Source organism: Phaethon lepturus, unplaced genomic scaffold, assembly GCF_000687285.1.
Source record: "Phaethon lepturus isolate BGI_N335 unplaced genomic scaffold, ASM68728v1 scaffold40006, whole genome shotgun sequence".
In the NCBI taxonomy this organism is placed as follows: Eukaryota; Metazoa; Chordata; class Aves; order Phaethontiformes; family Phaethontidae; genus Phaethon; species Phaethon lepturus.
The window spans coordinates 8,695-26,869 of record NW_010547631.1 but is presented as its reverse complement, the minus strand read 5'-3'; the positions used below and the strand labels follow the sequence as shown (position 1 = coordinate 26,869).

At 41.2% G+C, this 18,175-nt stretch overlaps 1 protein-coding gene across 1 annotated transcript in view; it reads right to left on the bottom strand.

Annotated features, from left to right (window-relative positions):
• Positions 1-5,624: 5,624 nt before the first annotated feature.
• LOC104622822 (cytosolic carboxypeptidase 4-like) overlaps positions 5,625-18,175 on the bottom strand; it is a gene marked incomplete at both ends in the record, with an annotated part of 20,177 nt that continues 7,626 nt past the window's right edge. Inside the window, 3 exons of the mRNA XM_010289706.1 lie at positions 5,625-5,778; positions 9,162-9,306; positions 17,139-17,226. Coding sequence (XP_010288008.1) covers positions 5,625-5,778; positions 9,162-9,306; positions 17,139-17,226 — 387 coding nt within the window. The remainder of the gene's footprint in view (positions 5,779-9,161; positions 9,307-17,138; positions 17,227-18,175) is intronic.

The following is an 18,175-nucleotide window of genomic DNA, read 5'->3' as shown; positions in this document are numbered from 1 at the left end:
GCACTAACCAGAATGGCACCTACTCTTCATCACTTCAGAGATGTCCTCCCCTTGCCCTTCTCTAACTAAAGGAGAGTGCTAACCCATATGGCAAGCTCGAAACAGCACAGTGTAAACTATCCTTCTCCGATAACTTTGCATTTAGTGGTTTTAACTCCATCTCTCTGTTAACATTAGCAACACATCAGTGTCCTCTATTTTCTTAAGTAGAAGAGAACTTTATCATTGCTGTGTATGAGTGTTTAGATCTTTTACTTACACTTGTTTGAAGAGTTTATCTGACTGTTTGCTCTGCCACTTACACCAGTAACCTGTGGCTTGCAGGGTCTAGTTGGCTGTCTGCTGGGGGTTTAGTAGAACACAGTTACATACGGCACATTTGCGTGCATAACACTGTGAATTAAGGGTTTGCAAACTATTACCGAGTACACATGCACGCTGTTAACACTGCCTTCACTGGGCTGTGTGTGGCAAACCCAAGAAAATCAGAGCTCTGCAAGCACCTATTGACTTCATCAAGCAGGGAGTCAGCACCAAGATTGGAAGCTTTATCATTCCCACTGTTTCTGCATTCATTTGAGAATGCCCTGAAAAATGTTGGGAATTGCTCTCCCTTCAAAAGTCCCTTTAACTCTCATCAGGCAATGTCTAAGGCTAGACCTAACATATCAAGGAACAAAGTCACCAAAGAGTAAGCACCTGCCCAACCATTCTCTCCTCTCCACTCCCAACTTCTTTCCTTCTTAAAGGCTCCCATGTGCTGATTCAATATCCAGGGCAGGTGGAGCATGCAGCCTCACCACACATGCAAGCTTACACAAAACTATATTTTCCTCTCTTTTCGGTGGGAGGGGGTGGGGGGTGGAGCGGAGTATGTTCTTTTTTTAATAATTCTGAGAAGAGCTACAGTCTGCTGAGGCAATGCTCTGTGTGTAATATAGCAGGTCAAATCTGCAGTGTCTAACTCTTCATAAGAAGGAATAAGGAGGAGGCAAAGAGGAACGTGATAAAGACAGATAATGGAGAAGACAAAAAAACAGTCCCATTGTCTCGCCATTGGTGCTTCCCACACACAGTCAGAGTGGGAAACTAACGGCTTTATCTCAAGACTATGGGGGATATTGCAGTTAGGATGCGTAGCAAAAACATCCCTCCTTGCTGGATGCTTAGTCTTCATATGATAGCAGGAAGGGCAAGTTTAAAAAAGAACACACAAGAAAGAAACAACAAGAGAGACCTTCCCAGTTTCTATTTGTACAAGTCTATGGAGCTGCACAGCCCGGCAGGGACCACTGACCAGCCTTGGACTTTCTGTTGCAGCCATCAGGCACCCACAGACATTGATCAAGTGTGACTAAAGTTGTGCTGTTTGTAACTGTTGCATGACTGAGATGCAAAGCACAAAGAGCCAAAGACTTCTTGTCTCACTTCTTTCTTTCTTCATATCCGTTTCAGAACTGAGCATTTAATAAAAATTATTCAGTACACCATCACATAAAGATGAGACAGAAAGAGAGGAGGAGAAAGGAGCCTAAAGTGAGTATCAGAACCTCACATAAACAAGGCATGATGAAGGAAAACAGCAGCCCATTTTTCTTCCCTTCAGTATGCAGTGAGTGTGCAGTTCCTGCGAGCATGCATGGCTTGTGCTTCCCATTAACAAGGTGCACGTTAATAAATTTAACTCAGACAAATTTAACCATCCTAAGGCCACATTAATCAAAAGCCTGACAAGACCAATCTGAAAGACTTGAGCAAGGAAAATAAAGCACGCTGACGCAGAGGATGCCATGCCCTCATTGTCCCTGGGCCACTCCCCCTCTATCAGCACCTCCAGTGCCACAGTAACTCCTTCCCACTGCACTCCCACTGGACTGATCACACTGCCCTCCCAACACTCCTCTTCCATCCAGTGCCTCTTCATCAGTGATGTTTTCTGCTCCCCATGTGACTATACTAGAGAAGGATTTAGAGTATTTAAGTACAATTATGTGCAACAGCTATGAAGTCCTGGCAAGCCTCATGTTTTACCTGTGGCATTGGCATTATTGCAAAGAACGTCTCGAGGTACATATTAACAAATGTACAAAGGAGAAATAACAAATTTGATAGGAAAGCAAAATGACTGTAGCTCATGAAAACTATGAATTGGCCAGAATCAGATAGAAAGAACAAGGGCTATCAATTTTTATTCATTATCCATGTGCCAAGCTCCCCAGTATTGGAGCTCCACATCACTTCTCAAGCTGAAATGCGTATGCATGGAGACTGGAAAAACCAATGGGAGTTATTACTGGGAAAGCCTTCACCCGTTGGTCTCTTTATACATTTAGCTCTAAGTTGTTGCTTTTGAGTTACGTTTTTAGCATGGAAAATATTGACATACAGGTCTTTCCATCAGCCGAACCACTTCAGAGAAAAGGGCATGTCATACAAGATGAGGAAATTGAGAAGTAACTGTTGATCAAAGCTACACAAATCAGCACAAATTAGGCTAAATCTGTCCCCAAAAGCCATAATTAACCAAGCTGCTTAAACAAAATAAGCACATAATGTGGTTATTCAGATTTGCCTAGAGGCATCCCCACAGCATAAAATATGGTGTGCTGCTTTGCTGTTCTTCCACTTGATAAAACAACAAATATTTTCATTACCTAAGAGTACTGGTGCTTACTTTTATGGTCTTGGAAACTTGAGAGAAACTGTAGAAACTGTGCTGCCTTGCCTTGACAGTCTTTCCCCCAAACAATTCCTATTTCAGTTCAGACGACTGGGATTTCTACATGTTCTGTTTCGATTGAGTTCAATTGGTTCCTGGATAGATTAGGAAGTCCTCAACCTTATTGCATTGCAAAGCTTCAGAAGAAGAGTTGTTTCGTAGCACATGATTTCATGGCATGTTGGTCAGAACTGCAAGATGCCACTGAATTAACATATCACAAGCCAGGGGATATTTCTTGATCTCAAAAATAAAGAGGACTTCAGACACATAAGTAGAATTTGAACCCAGATGCTGAATAATAGAACAGCCTGAAACATTCAAAACAAGTATCTGTCCAAACTGTTCATAGAACCTTTATGAATCTTTCAGCAAATCTGTGCTGAATAAGCCAAGCCTTGTCTTCACATACAGATTAATGACCTTTGAAAACCTGCCAGACTCTTTTTTAACACTGCAAGTTGCACTCTGATACACTCTGAGAATACAGTGCTCCAGAAGACGGCAGTGCCTTGTAATATTGTCACATTTATATCATGATACTCCCTAAAGGCAGTGTGACTCTCAAGGTATTATTGCACTGGTCAGTACTGCGTTGTGGTTTCCTCATGATCCTCACTTCAGCATGTGTGCCTCCCACTTGTCTTGAATATAGGCTGCAAGTCCTGCACGCACAGAGGCCATCCGCTCTCCCGTGCTGTTCCACGCCCGGCATACTACAGTTTCAGTCCAGGGCTAGCCCCAAGGGCCTTAGAGGGCATATAGTCTAGCCTATTATTAGTATATGCAATTAAGTTTCCCTCTTCTGTGTGTTGCCAAAGGTAAAAGCATACTTAAATATTCCTGCTTTAGCTCCATTGGTACAGGCCTGTGATTTTACCCCCGAGTTTTTAATCCTGATCACTGTATCTACATGACTGCAGACCTGGGCACGTTGTAGCACTGGTCAGAAAGCAAGAATACTGTTTCACAAAAAATCTGGAATTTTTTTTTCCCCCCCTCTGACAAAAGACACTTTTCAGAAAGCTTTTTCAAAGCCAAAAGCTCTTAAATTCAGTGTTTAGCATATTCACTCATCACGTGACTGACCCACTCCAGGTCCTTGCTTTGATAAATCCAAACATTAGCTTAGCTTTTGCTACGTACTTTCATTGGAGAGGTATACTCATTTGGGCAGAGAAACTTGTTCACTGCATGTCTCTTCTGGGTGGCTCCAATCCTCGAATAAAATATTCCAACTTTCTTTCACTTGCCCTGTTAAGACCTTCTGCCATGAGGTTTAAACATCGCTGTCAACGGCCAACATCTAACCAGGTCATCGTCTGCAGCGTGCCAAAGGCTTCTTTATATAACCAACCTCACCCATCACAACTACCGCCCACTGGTTTTCTGTTCTATATCATCATTATCATGGAAGAAAAGTGCTTAAGGGCAGGAATTATCTCTTCATGTCAGGCATGGACAGCAGCCACCCACAGCCAAACCCCCTAATCACGTGTTGTGTGTGCTACTGTTGTGTAAATAATCCTAATAATAGCAACACCAACAATCCAGTTTTCTCTCCAATACTGCTACCAGTTTCTGACATTAAAGCTTGTATGTGCATGCACCTTATGAATTCCCATGGAGCCTGTACCTGGCAATTTTGCCTTGAGATTTCAACCTAGAAAAGCACGTTCACATTCAGAAATTTGCTAGTTCAGGGCAAATGCTCAATTTATAATAATTTTATAAATTTTTTAATTATAATTAAAAGCTATGAGCTCAGTTTGCTAATACTGTAATGTCAGCATAACTGCAGTCACTGTGCTCTAAACCCGAACCAGGAAAGATAGCAATAATTTTCACCAGCTCTGATATTTGAACTTCCTTTAAGTTTATGCATGAAGTATGGACATTATGAGGAGTCCTAGCCACATATCATCACATACTCCCGAAAGGAGAATTCAGCTATGAGAAATATGATTCATATCACAGAATCCCTTTGGATGCTCCTAACCTGGTATCTCAGCGACATAATGATATATATTTCCTTAACATCCAAAAAATTCTTAAGACAATTTAGATTTCCACACTCCCTCAAAATTTTCAACCTGTGCTATAGATGTTTGAAGAGCAGAGGAAAAAAAATCAGTTGATGCCTTGTTACTGTCTCAAGAAAAAAAAATCAACGTACATAACAGGAGTTAGTAATTTACTCTCAAATCAAAGCTAACCCAATGTGATGCTAACCAGAATCTTATCACTTGCTGTTGATTACAGAAACTTGCATATCTTAATCTTGTTAAGCAAGGCCACTGAAGGTCTAAATCTTTGATTTTCACAATGAAAAACAACAACCTCTAGATACAACATGGCAGTTACAATATTTACCATTAGATAGTACACCATAAGTTATGACTTGGACAGAATGCAATATCGTGTCCAGATGGATCTACTGAGCACGTTGGAGGAGCTGGAATTTGACTAGAACACTTCAGTTGTTATCCACAGCTGGGAAAGAGCAACCTTGTACTTTCCTTTTTTCCCCTCCAATTTTGAGACCTCAGAATAAAGAAATCATTTCAATTTGGAACACCAACAAAAAAATAAAAATTCTCTTTAAACTGGTTATTCGAACACAATTTCTTGCTGTTGGAGATTGTTGATGTTGAACTTCGGTTTTTACTTCAAATTTTTCTTTACTAATGTCAAACAATTACAGTGTCAGCTCTCCTCCCTCCTCCACGTAAATCTGTAATTTTAAAAAGCGTCATAATTGGCTATTCCCCATATTTAGATTTCTTTTTCCAAAGCGAAAAAGGTAAGAAAAATCAACATATTCACGAAACAGGTTGTCATTGCTGCTGCTGATATGACTGCAAGTTGCCAGCAACTTTTTTTCATGCTTCATTTGGCTACTTACAGAATTGCTCCAAGTCATCTCTTTTTTTAGAGTCTGGCATGGCAGTGATCGTGAGCAATGGGCATGAATTTCCTCCTAGTGTCTCGCAGAGCGTCTGCTGCCTCCAGTAAACCTTCTTGGGGTTCCTATTTTGTTCCAGGGTATCGAGATGGGACTGAGAAAGAAGCAAGGAAACAGATTTATAAATAAGTTCACGGTCCATAAAATCTGATTTTATTCTAGTAGCTGTGTATTATTATTATTGGTACTAATTTCACCTCTTGCTAACTTCCCAGCTTCTCTCTTCTGCCAGTTAATATCATCACCTTTTACATCCCACAAACCATTCAGAATTCACCCCGGTTCACTGAAGCTGCAGAGGACTATTACTATTATATCATTTTACCTGAACCGTTCCTAGGTGCTTCTCTTATTAATGTAAAGGAATTTCTATGCATATGTGAAGCTCAAAAGAGAACTCCCTACACCTTATATTTTAATAGGGACTGTGTAGAAACGAAATGTGAGAAAACTCACCATTTTTGAGCGCTTATAGAACTGACTGGTTAGCTGTCAAGCACATGCCAGTGAAACTCAGAACAACTCCACACTAGAGGCAGCCAAAAAGTGTACATCAAAACAACATTTTGTACAATCGGTAGTGGGAAATTTAAAGAGCATCTTTCCAATAAGTTATTTTAAAAGGATATTTTCTTCCCCCCTTCTCTGCTCCCTCCCCCCCAAGTTTATGGCCGTTTTAAACAATTCTTAAGTCCAACAGCTTCTTGAGACATTTGAGAAAAAAATTGGCAGCTTAAAAAAAAAAAGGCTTTTTGGAACAAATTCTGATCACCTCATTAGACATATAGCTACTTGTCACCCACACACCAGATGACGTGTCGTTCTCTGTTTACGTTGTAATCGCAAGCGGCAAGGTTAGTGTAAGTAATCCCATCGCAGGGTGTTCTAAGTGTTGTGGAACACCAGTTGTCTCTCAACTGGTAGAAACGGGTACAGTGCAGTATGCACGCTTGTCCTAACAGTACGTTAACCAAAACACACCAATTCACTGAACAGCCCTTACACGGTAATTTTTTGGTTTTACAGATCAGGGCAAAATTTTAACCAATGTTTATGGGACAAGACATTCCTGTTCCTCAAACCTTGGAGCTCACTGTCCTTGACTGCTTTCCCAGTATCCATTTGAATGCAAACACAGAACTGAAATTTACAGTCATTTATGTCATAAAACAATTAACATACTGCTCTATAAGGTAAATTCAATTATTAGACACATCTAATGATCTTGCATAGATACAGAGAACTCAATATAATCATTTATTTATGTTCCTGGTAACCAGTGAAACTTAATTTGGTATAGCTGCCACAGAGATTTCAGCTAGATATCCAAACAATTAATTCTGTGATGTAAAAATAGATAAATTACTGTTCATAAAATAAATGTAATTACTAATGGACAAAAAGTAATGAACTGCAGGGTGCATCCAGTCCAAATAGGATTCTGCAATGTGTATTTCCTGTAAATATGCCTGTAACTATCAAATATATATGATTTTAAAAACATTTTCAAATTACTAACTCCATATACAAGTTTATGTTCTTCCCCAAAGCATTATGTATTTAATTGAGCCCTTGGGTTTGCAATCACTTTTAATTTATTACTGATATGTAAAACCAACATACTTCACCAGTGGACAAATGCTTTAAAATGAAATCTACTGGTGCGCAAACCTGATTTAGCTTATTTACTGTGGAAATTAAAGTAACATGGAAATGTGCAAATTGCATCACTTGACATTTTTAATTAGTCCAAGCAAAGCAGCCTTTTAGAATTATTAGAGGCAACAATTCTGCTTTGGCTAAAGAGCTGGACATGACAATCTACCAATCTTTTCCATCCATAATTCCTATTTACCAAACTTTATGGTCCTTACTGAGTCCTAGTTCATTTCAACTTTACCTGGGCAAAATTCCCTTTAATTTCAATGAGCATTTTATCTGAGGAGGCAGTGAAATACTTCAAGACTTGGCTCTGCAAGTCTAGGAGTAACATCTTTTTCATCTCTAGTCTATTCATTCAGGAGCAGGTGAGACATTCAGGGATTCCCAGAGCATACAAACTCTTCAAGTCTCTCTTGCTTTTGTGCCAGAAGATAGAAATCAATAACAATAAAATAATGGTGAAACACTGCATTTCAGTAATAAAGTATGGTGGTGAATAAGTCTACACAATTCTCCAGTACTGCATTTGTCTTTTGCCCTGCAGACTGTGGTATACACATGCCTTCAAGGCCATAGGTCAAACCCCACTACTGGAGCATACTTTCTTCCTCATTGATTTTAAGGTGTAACTGGTACCCATAAGCCTAATGACAAATGAGCTGGCAGGCATATTTTGGACTGTTAAGGCTTGACTGACCCTGTCCCAGATAGTCGAAGCAGTTTCTTTGAACACCTATAACTAGGATGCTAAGCAGTCGACAAGAGACTGTTGTTTGAGTGGGAAATAATCTAAGCCTAATACCTATGTTGGTATGGTGAGCAGCATGGCTAGGAAGCAGGAGAGGACATTGTCTCCCTCGAAAGCATAGAGTATTTCATATCTGGTAATGGCAAACTGAGACAATTATAAAAAAAATAGAGCAAGCCCAAACTTCACTGAACCACACCAGCATTTGTTGCCCAGAAGAACAAGGGTTAACAATGGAAATTGAGGGGAGAAGAAAGGGGAACTGATCTACTGGAACTCTGTCGTCTTCATTTTCAGTAACATCTTTCTCATCTTTAACAGCAAAGCAAATCTACTCACAGAACTATTAATTTCCCTTCTTTTATCCTACCTTCCTTTCAGACCTTGGGCTCTCCTATATCAATCTTAGAGAAAGCACATTGGATGTATTTCCCAGAAAATTCCCTTACCATCCGCCCCTGGCCACAAAAGGATGTAGAAAACAAATCCTTTCCCAGGAAGCAAGCTTGGTACAACTCAATAATACAATATATGCCTTAGACTTGTATTCTGTACTTGTTCCTGTACTGACAGCACTGGTGGGGGTGTCATAAACGCCTGCTGACACTCCAACTGACAGAGAGGAAATGGCCACAGAGCATTCAAGTGAGGTGCAGCACTGTGGTATTGCTGGGTGCAGCTCAGAGCTGAGCTGTTACCCTCTGTCAGAAGGGGGGGCGAGCAGCTTCCACTCCTGAGTTGCCATTAGCTTTAGCCCCCTGCTTCCCACCCCTTCAGGAGGGGGATCCTGCAACGCTAAGCAAATAGAGACATCTTTGGTTTGCGTTACGATTGGTGTAAGCACTAATGGTTTGTAGCCCAGCTTATCCCGTACAGAAATTTCTTTTCTTCTACAGCATTCTGGCCTCCAGAGCTGGCAGAGGCTGCAGTTGCAAGCAAAGCAATGACAGCACCATGGTCATTAACTGCCCGCAAAAATGGTCCTCTATGCTATCTCAAAATCTACACAAGCAGCTCCAACCTGTCAGGCCCTTCAGCTTATCTAGGTGGACATATATCAGTATTACCATCATTGTAGAGTAGGTATAGGGGTAATGGTAAGCCAGGTAACAGACATCATCTTTATGAGGGAACTTGATGCTGAAGGTGAGCGTGTAGTAGAATTTTCCTCTCACACCTTCTCCTGCAGCTGCACTGCAGCGGTAGTGGTTTCTGGAAGAAGAGAAAGAAGGGTAAAGTAGATGGTTTTCACTTCCAGATGCCCATCTGGAGCAGCTATGAGAGAACTAAGCATTCAGAGAAGTGTCTACCCTGAATGAGCTTTCATCTCATGCTGTAGATGGGCTCCAAACTCAACCAGTCATTGTACCAAGACTGGGAAGGCCCCATGTTAAGTACGATCCATCCAATCCCAGCAATGAACGGGTACGAAAATACAACGCAGCACTAAACAACATCCAGTAACACAGCAACGTTCCTAAAGGCTATATGAAAGACAAAAGGTTAGAGAAACCATGGCTCCATTAGACAGAGACACAAACAGGATCATGATGGCAAGGACCAGTGACCAAGGTGGTACACCAGTGGATTCAAGCGTGTCTTGGGACTTGAGCAGTACACAAAGACCAGCAGGCAGAACTGGATGCCGGCAGCACTGGGCTCAGCCAGCCGCAGCCAGTCGCCTGCTGCTGAGGGATGGGGGGCACGCATAGGAAAATAAGTTTGTTTCATTTTGTGAAGGTGCAAATGAGAAAGAAGCCAGCTAATACTAGTTTGTGTAGCACAGTCCAGACACATTTAGACTAATGCATTCAGCTAACACTACTGTATTTCTTCTGATATCCACATTATCTTGCTCAGAGATGCAGGCACCTATTCACAGCCCTGAACAATACCGTATGAAAATATTCTGTGAAAGCATAGAGATTTGGAAAATATGAATACCATACGAAACCAACCATTCAGTTCCACTACAGGAAGGGATATTCCAGGAATAAAAAAGCAAATAGGACATAAAAATATTTCAAATATCATCAAAGCCTCTTTCTGGAGTAGGAGGAGGAAGAGAGTGGGTTTGGGTAGAGACTGCACACAGAGGAAAAGTGACCTCATAGAGATTTGCAGGTTGCGACCTAACCCAAAAGGCCTCTCTTCTGGATCCCTCCTTTTCAAAGACTTGAGCCTCTCCCTGTCAGGGGTCAGTGAGGACCAGTTGCTCTCTAAAAGATGGGGAGCTGAGCTTGATATGGCAGCCAGCAGAGCAGGGGCCTCACCAGCCAGGGCCTCCTCCCACAGGACCTGAGCAGGGCATGCCCGGGGATGGCAGGTTCAACCACGCGTGCAGATCACAAATTTGCGGTGATGAGGCAGGTCTGGGTCAAGCCAGTAGGTCAGTCCATGGGTCAGGATCCAGATCACCAGAGTTGATGGCAAAGCACAGACACAGCAATGACTGAGCTGGACCCTCGCTACAACGGAGGCCAAAGAGGCTACAACTACAGCAGGGACAAAGGCCAGGATGGAGCTTAAACAGAGCCCCCAGCTGAGGCTGGTCAGGATCAATGTCTATTAGTGCACTCAGGCCCTTGACAACCCCTTCATTAAAGCGATGAAAATCTTAAAGTGAGCTTCTCCATCTAGTTCCAGGACCAGATTTCTTCAGACTTATTCTGATACAGAGATGACTTCAGGCCGAGTAAGAAACTTTTCTTTCAGCAGAGATGAAGGGACAATTCATGCACTTTAGGGAGAAGCCTCACAGCAAATCACATCCATAAATACATTTCAAACAATATTTTTCCCACATTGCACCAATTATGCTGTTGCTGAACCTTCTGATTCTGAAGGACTGTGAAGTTTCTTTGACAAATGTTATCATCAATGTTGCATTAAAATGCAAAATAGAAAAGGCAACCAAAAGATGCAATTTCAGCTCCTAGAATTTACAATACTAGTTTATTTTGCTGCTGTTCATTTTTATTCAAAGAGGCGGAGAGAAAAGATAATTATTCTTGTCAAATTCTCCAAAATAATCAGCTCTTTTTCATAAGGAAGACACGATACAATACTGCTATGTTTTCACCTGAATTTAATAGTTCAGAACACGTGGTGTGAATGATACTGACTGGATCAATAGAGAGTACAGGAACACTGAGTCACAGTGGCAAACTGAAAAGCCTATGATTTTATTCTCAGGTGAACCCTTCACCCCAATAGTTCTTTTGCAAATAAACCACCTTAATATTGAACAAAAACTCAGAAAAAATGCAACAAACCCACAAATATAGAAACATCTACTTAGCTATTATATATGTATTTCAGTGGATCCAGGATTTGAGCCTTTTTAAAAATTTTTTAAATCAAAACAATAACATTTAATCTATTTCCTGTTAATTATCCTTCACTGTCAAAACTAAGAACCATTTCTTGTATAGTGCATAAGGAAAGGACTCATCTCCATAACCTCTATTATATTCAGTGTCATTCCAACGGTTAGATGACCTTATTCATAAAGAACTGTCACAAAGTGCTGACACCTTCTGAGTCCTCCCCTCCAAATTCACCTTTGTAGTCAGAGGTGTGGGAGGAAGCAGGTCTTTGCAGTCAGATACTGCCTAAATATCTTAGATACACATTATTTCCACCTCTCCCTAAGTGCTCCAGTAAAGGCTTCTCCTTCTGTAGTCTGTAATTGTGCAGCCAAAAATCCCTCTCCTGTCTAAAATGGCCGCTTAACCCAGAGGTTTTGCAGCACCAGACACCTCTGACCTTGATGCTACGCTGGTTGGCAATGGTCCTTACTCCTGACAGCACTCAGATCGCATGATGCCGAGGGTACCAACGCGCAGCGCGCTCACTGCGCTGCTTAGCAGCACATTCATAGCGAACTACCCACCCAGAACAGATATTTCCAGGCTTTTGAATCACTTCTTGACACCTGTTTCAGTCTATAGCAAACTGTCTGGTAGTAACAGGAAGTTTACGAGTGGCTGTGTGAGGCTTCAACATTCTTAACTCGTGCACTGAAAAGAAAAAAAACCACCTATGTGTAAGCAGTGTAAATGATCGTGTATTCCTATTGCACGTAACCTGGTCTTCTCACAATCCATCATAAAATGCAGTAGCTCTGAATCTCTTGAAAAGAAACATAAAAAGAGCATTTTTCCTCTTTGCCTCCTTCTCCTACTGCTGTCACCCCGAGATGGCTCTATTGCCTCCTTGTTCCTCCATCTGGCTGATAGTTTTTCTTCCACAGCTCTTTTTCATCATAACTCTCTACCATACCAGCATGAAGCCCAAATTAACAATCAAGGAACAGGGAAGGAAAAAGACCCTAGCAAGATCTGGTCTTCACTACCTTATTTGTGTTCTCTTTCAAAAAATGTTCAAAGTCTCACATGCTCTCTAGAAACTGATATGCTGATTATTAGAAAGAAAATAAGAGACCAAAGTGTGTTGGGGTTTTTTGGGTTTTTTTTTTAATCAGCATGGAAGCTGTATCTACTGTGCCTTTCAGTCACTTTGTAACAGTTAAATAATTTTGCTTGCTATTCTCTTTCAGAAATAATGTACAGATAGTATATTTCTAACATAGTTGTGATGGAAAGTTAATTAATAATTGTAATACTACTTATCTGCACAATAAATTTTTGAGCTTAAAAGACCTTTGCAAGTATTATCTAATTAAAAATCGCTTCCCGTTTATCTATTCCTGTTCTTTAGGTAGCAGATAAGTGATTCTAATTTTCCATCCTTTATAGATGGGGAAACTGAGACACAGACAGGTGAAGCGTCTTGGCCAAAGATACAGGCAGGTCAGTAAAGGAGCTGGATTGTAACTCAGGAATTAAAAAGCACCAAGTGATACAAGAACAACATCTCTTTCTCACCTCATCTCCAGACTTCCTGTCTGCAGCATTTAACATAGTAAAAGGCACTGGTAGGTGATGGAATGGAGCATTGTATCAGCTTAGATTAAAAAGGCAGAAGAAAATACGAATATCCCAGATTTTTAGGCCATTTCAAAACAGAGTCCAAATAGAAAGTAAACTATGTACCACTTCTAATCTGCTGATGCATTCGCTTTGTCCAAAATCCTTCTACCACCTGGCATCTCGTGTCCTCATTTTACAGGCCCTAGCTTTCTCAGATCTCTCAGTGTGGCTGTTAAGTGCAATATGCTTTAGTAACACCTTGGTTCATACCATAAAAAAAAAGCAGTATTTAACAATGTATGGGGCATGGCTGTTATGTTGGGATCTGCCAGATTGGAAACCGGAAAACACACAAGTTCCCTTTCAAGGGCCATATCCATGGTAAGACATCTTTACTGTCAAGAGTGCAGGCAGGATCCCATTCAAAGCAGAACATTCCCACGGCCGTCTTGCTGTTAAGGCCTTTAGTTGTATTGTAAAGGTCAGGTGCTCTCAGACCGAGACTGGTGTCTCAACCCTCTCTCACAGATACCATTAGAACTGAGAGGTGGCCTGCTAATGCTATGATGATGATTTCATTCAACGTGATTATAAAGATGCTGAAGAGAGAAGACCTAGTTCTGACACCGCTATGATCACCAAACAGCCAAAGTCTTTAGCGGTGATCTGAGAACAAGATATTCCATGTACCTCATTACTATCTGTGAACTGACTATTGTCTGAAAAAGCTGGAGGTTAGATAATATGCTATGAACCATGAAACCAAAGGCACGAGCACACTGTCACCATTTCAGCATGCTGCGTTGTTCCTTAAATAATTTCCTGGAAAGGAATATTATTCAGCACATAAAAGCTGCCAAGACAGCAAGTGAATTAGATGATTTTATGGTAACTGCAACTCTGTTTATCATGGGTGTATCCTGTCACTTCACAGGGAGGCGATAAAATAGAGCAGAAGTGTCACTCAGCTTCCTTTTGACAAAAGCACTGCTAACACTCCCCGTAACATAAGAACTCTCGTGAGACATATGGGAAAGGTACACGATGACAGAGTTGTGCCACAACATTCATCTTTATGAGTGAACTATCGCAGCTTCAGTGAAGATGAATGTCAAAGATCAGCCAACATGCATCACCCAGACACCTTGCCAGTATGCTTTTCCTCCCACTGTCCTTCAGCTCAGAGGTTGCTCTCAATAAAAGCCCTCCTACAAAAGCAATTAAGGGCATCTTTGAGTTCCTCCTTATTTTTGTAAGTATATCACGCTTTCCCATGTTTCTGAATAACTCCTGGTAAAAGTAATTACATGAGGTTCCCTTCAAAACATGCTAGTCCCACCACAAGATACCTGTGACCAGGGTGAATGGAAATGAACTGCTTTCCCCAAAACACAGGCAACATGATACCACTATAGCAGTTCCACCTCCTCTCAATTCTGAGGCAAAGCCTGAGCAACCCCAATCAGACTGTCTTCACGTTCCCTCCCACATACAAATTCTCATGACTGGGAATCTCTTCTATAATCACTGAAACAAAAATATTAGAGTTTCAGTAGAGGTGAAAGTGCATATGTGTATGTATGCACATTCTTGTATATACAAAACCGTGTGTAAACCTGGAATAAACAGTAAATGAGACGGACAACAAGTAGTTATCCTAGATTAATATGTTGACATGTAATTCAATGTACAGTTAGAAAACACAGAATATTCCAAATCAATAAAACTCCATTCTCTGACATATTCTGAACAAGAATCTGATTACAAGCTTAATTGTACAATCATGGCTTAATCTCAGAAGTCAGCTGCTGCATAATCACCACACAATGATTGCCATGTTGATGACACAAGAAGCCACTGCTATAGTAATCAGCACGTAAAGTTTGCCCAACAAGAAGCCCATACTCACAGAAGCCAGAAGTTACAGGCATGCAAAGGGAAGCCAGTGCACCACAGTACGTTAGCTCTTGAGGTAGAAAAGGTCAGGTGAATAAAGGTTCGCGAAGAGCACTTGGAACAAAATAAAAGAGCTATTCAAATTGCAATAGACAAGATGCCATGTTGAGAAAGGATAAGCTGATCCTTCAGCACTGCTCCCCTCCCACCCCCCAAAAGAAAAAAAAAACAAAAAGATATTACAAAAATACTTGTGATGGCTTGTGTTGATAAAAAAAAAAAAAAAATCCAAGTTTTAGACTCTACTACTTCTGGAATGCAGCTCACTGTTTGGGTTTGTCACCTCATCAAATCCACTTGTGAACAGTCACCTCTGAACTTAACAGCAAAATTGTGAACTACAACACATATACAATTTCTTACAAAGAGAAAGCCCATTATTTCCACATCAGTTTCTAAAATCAGCCCCATCACATGAGTTCATGAAGAAAGGAGTACCATAGAGAACATCAGAAAAGTTCATCTCTGTCCGAAGAGCACTACTTACCGTGCCAAACAATTATTGTTAATTGTGTTAACACTTTTCTGTTTTCTTGTATTTCCCTGCCTGTCTGCAGTCATTGGATAGCCCAAGTCCTACACTTGAACTGCAAGATATTAGGAGCAAGGACCAGACTTTTGGTTTGTTTATACAGTGCCTAATGCAGCACCCATAGAGTCCTGAGACACCAAGGCATTTTGGTGATGCAAATTGGTGAATAGGTATCGTGACAGAAAAAATAATTAGAAGAACAAAAAAAAGGAGAAGACTTGTCACTCAGGCATTCTCAACCCCAGCTTTCAGGTCATGACAGATAAGACCAGGATAAAACAGTTAATTAACCCCAAATGCTGCAATATTTGATTACAAAGTGTGTGAACTTCACCCATAATGCTCTACCAGTTCATCCTCAATATGTGAATTCTTTTTTCCAGTGCAGGGCTCCTCTTCCTGCTTGCACCATCCCAGGCTGCATCATTCCCAGACATCCCATTCACGGGCACTCAACCAAATACATTTACTCACACCTGTAATTCTGTCCCACAGCCTTCAACTCTGCACAGATTTTCTAATACAAAACATACCAGTTGTCCTAGTCCTGAAAACTTTTTCAATCATCATCTTTAAAATAAGTCATGAATTTTGTGGATAACATTTTGGAAGCCTTGAGAAAATAAAACAGGGTTCATTCAAGCCACTGAGAATCCAAGCTCCGCACTTGTCTCCTTCAACTGTAATAACCAGAACGAATCAGGGATCAGTTTTCTGCATGAAAATGAGACACCTGGGTGAGAATGAGCTGGAGCGTGACTCATGTGAGAAACAGTGATAAGCTAAAGATGAGACTGATCTAGTGTTTTTCTTCTGAAACACACTGAATAAACAGCCTGAAACAGGGAACTTGCATAGATATCAGCCCCGAGCTTGTCAGAATTCCTTTACACCACTGTTGCCTGGCCCCAAGTAGAAAGATCGAAGTTCCCATATGACAGCGAGTAAGGTTAACCCCTCCTGTTTCTGCTATCAGGACATGGTCTACAAACAGTGCCTTGGTACCAGTAAGTGTGGTTCCCAGAGCAGTTTGCCTTCTAGGATTTCAGTTCCAGCTTTGCAGAGAAGGGAAGCTGGTGAAGATACTAAGGTATAGAGACAGATTTACAAAGGTGTATCTGAATATGTCTATTTCTTCCTATGCATACAGGTGTACACAGATTGTGTGTATGCACACACCCCCCTCCATGTATATGCTAACCCTTCCTTTAGCTCCTCAGCTCCTACACCTCTTACCAAAGTTGACATATGCAGAAGTAAAACAATGATCCCATCCAGCTCATTTCTTCCTGGACAGGGGAAAAAGCCAGCTAACACTACCTTCATGGGTTAAGCTTCCTTGTATTCCTGGCTGCACCAGCAAGGTCTGAGCGCTCCCCACTGCCTTTCTTCCTCCTGGGGATCCGCGTTCTGCACACGTCCTGTTTCTCCCTAGGCATCTAATACAGCGATCTCGCCGCTGTTTTCTGAAGGTGGAAACACGTAACACATTGAACTAGCACCAATTTAGAGACACGAAACATATGGTACTGGTGGTCAAAGGTTAACAACACCAACACAGCTAGCAGGAAGGGAACAGAGGGGAAAGGAAGCCACAAATTCTTCACCAAAAATACACTTACTTGTAGTAGCAGATATCATGGCCTGCCCGAAGCCAGCGAGGCCTGCCCTGGAGAGCTTCCTTCACTGAATACATGACCAGTTGCATGCCTGCGTAAAACAAGACAGTTTCAAGTGAAACTTCCCTGGCTGGAAGACGGGGATGGGGAGGAAAAGGGTAAACAAGAAGCATCGTTATTTTGTTTGTGCTTTCTCTGCAGATAGCTTATGTGAAGTAAGTACGTCTCCCAAAGCCCGATGCTTTGTTCTGATATAGCAATGTCTGTATAAAATACACCTCCAGAAGAATTGAGCTGAATGGAGTTAATTAGAAAATAAATTATCCTACTGGCCTTTGTAAAGGCAAACTCCAAGCCACTCTGTTTATAAATAGACAGAGGAAGGAAAAGAAGAGAAGAATAAGAATCAAGGTATGAACAAGATCAGTAATTTGGTTAGTCCAATGTTTTATGCTCGGCTGCACCATTACTAAAACATTAATCCTACCACAGCATTAAAGATTTGCGGTGCATCTAGTACCATACTCTCAGAAAGTAGCAAGCAAAACTAGAAGAAGGTTTTAAACTTGCCATTAGAGCTAAATAATACCTATATGTCATAAATGCCAATAACGATAGCATCCATCTTTGTACTGTATTATACCAGAAGATGACTTCTTCCTGACTTCCAAAATATTTCCATTTCATGTCACAACATATGAGGCTTTCTCTGATCCGAGCTGCATACAGATTTCTCAGAGCTCCATGAAACCAGCTCATCTACAGGCAGTTTTTGTATCAAATTCCTTTGCTCTGCACACCTGCCAGTCCTTTACAGGTACAGTAAAGATTCTGTCCAAAGGACACAGACCCCAAACTGCCTCTAAGCAATGGTTGATTGTCCTAGTTTCAGCCAGGATAGAGTTAATTTTCTTCACAGAAGCTAGTGTGAGGCTGTGTTTTGGATTTGGGATGAGAAACTGTTGATAAGGGGCTGATGTTTTGAGTTGTTGCTAAGCAGTCAAGGACAGTCCAGCTTCTCATGCTGGCCTGCCAGCAAG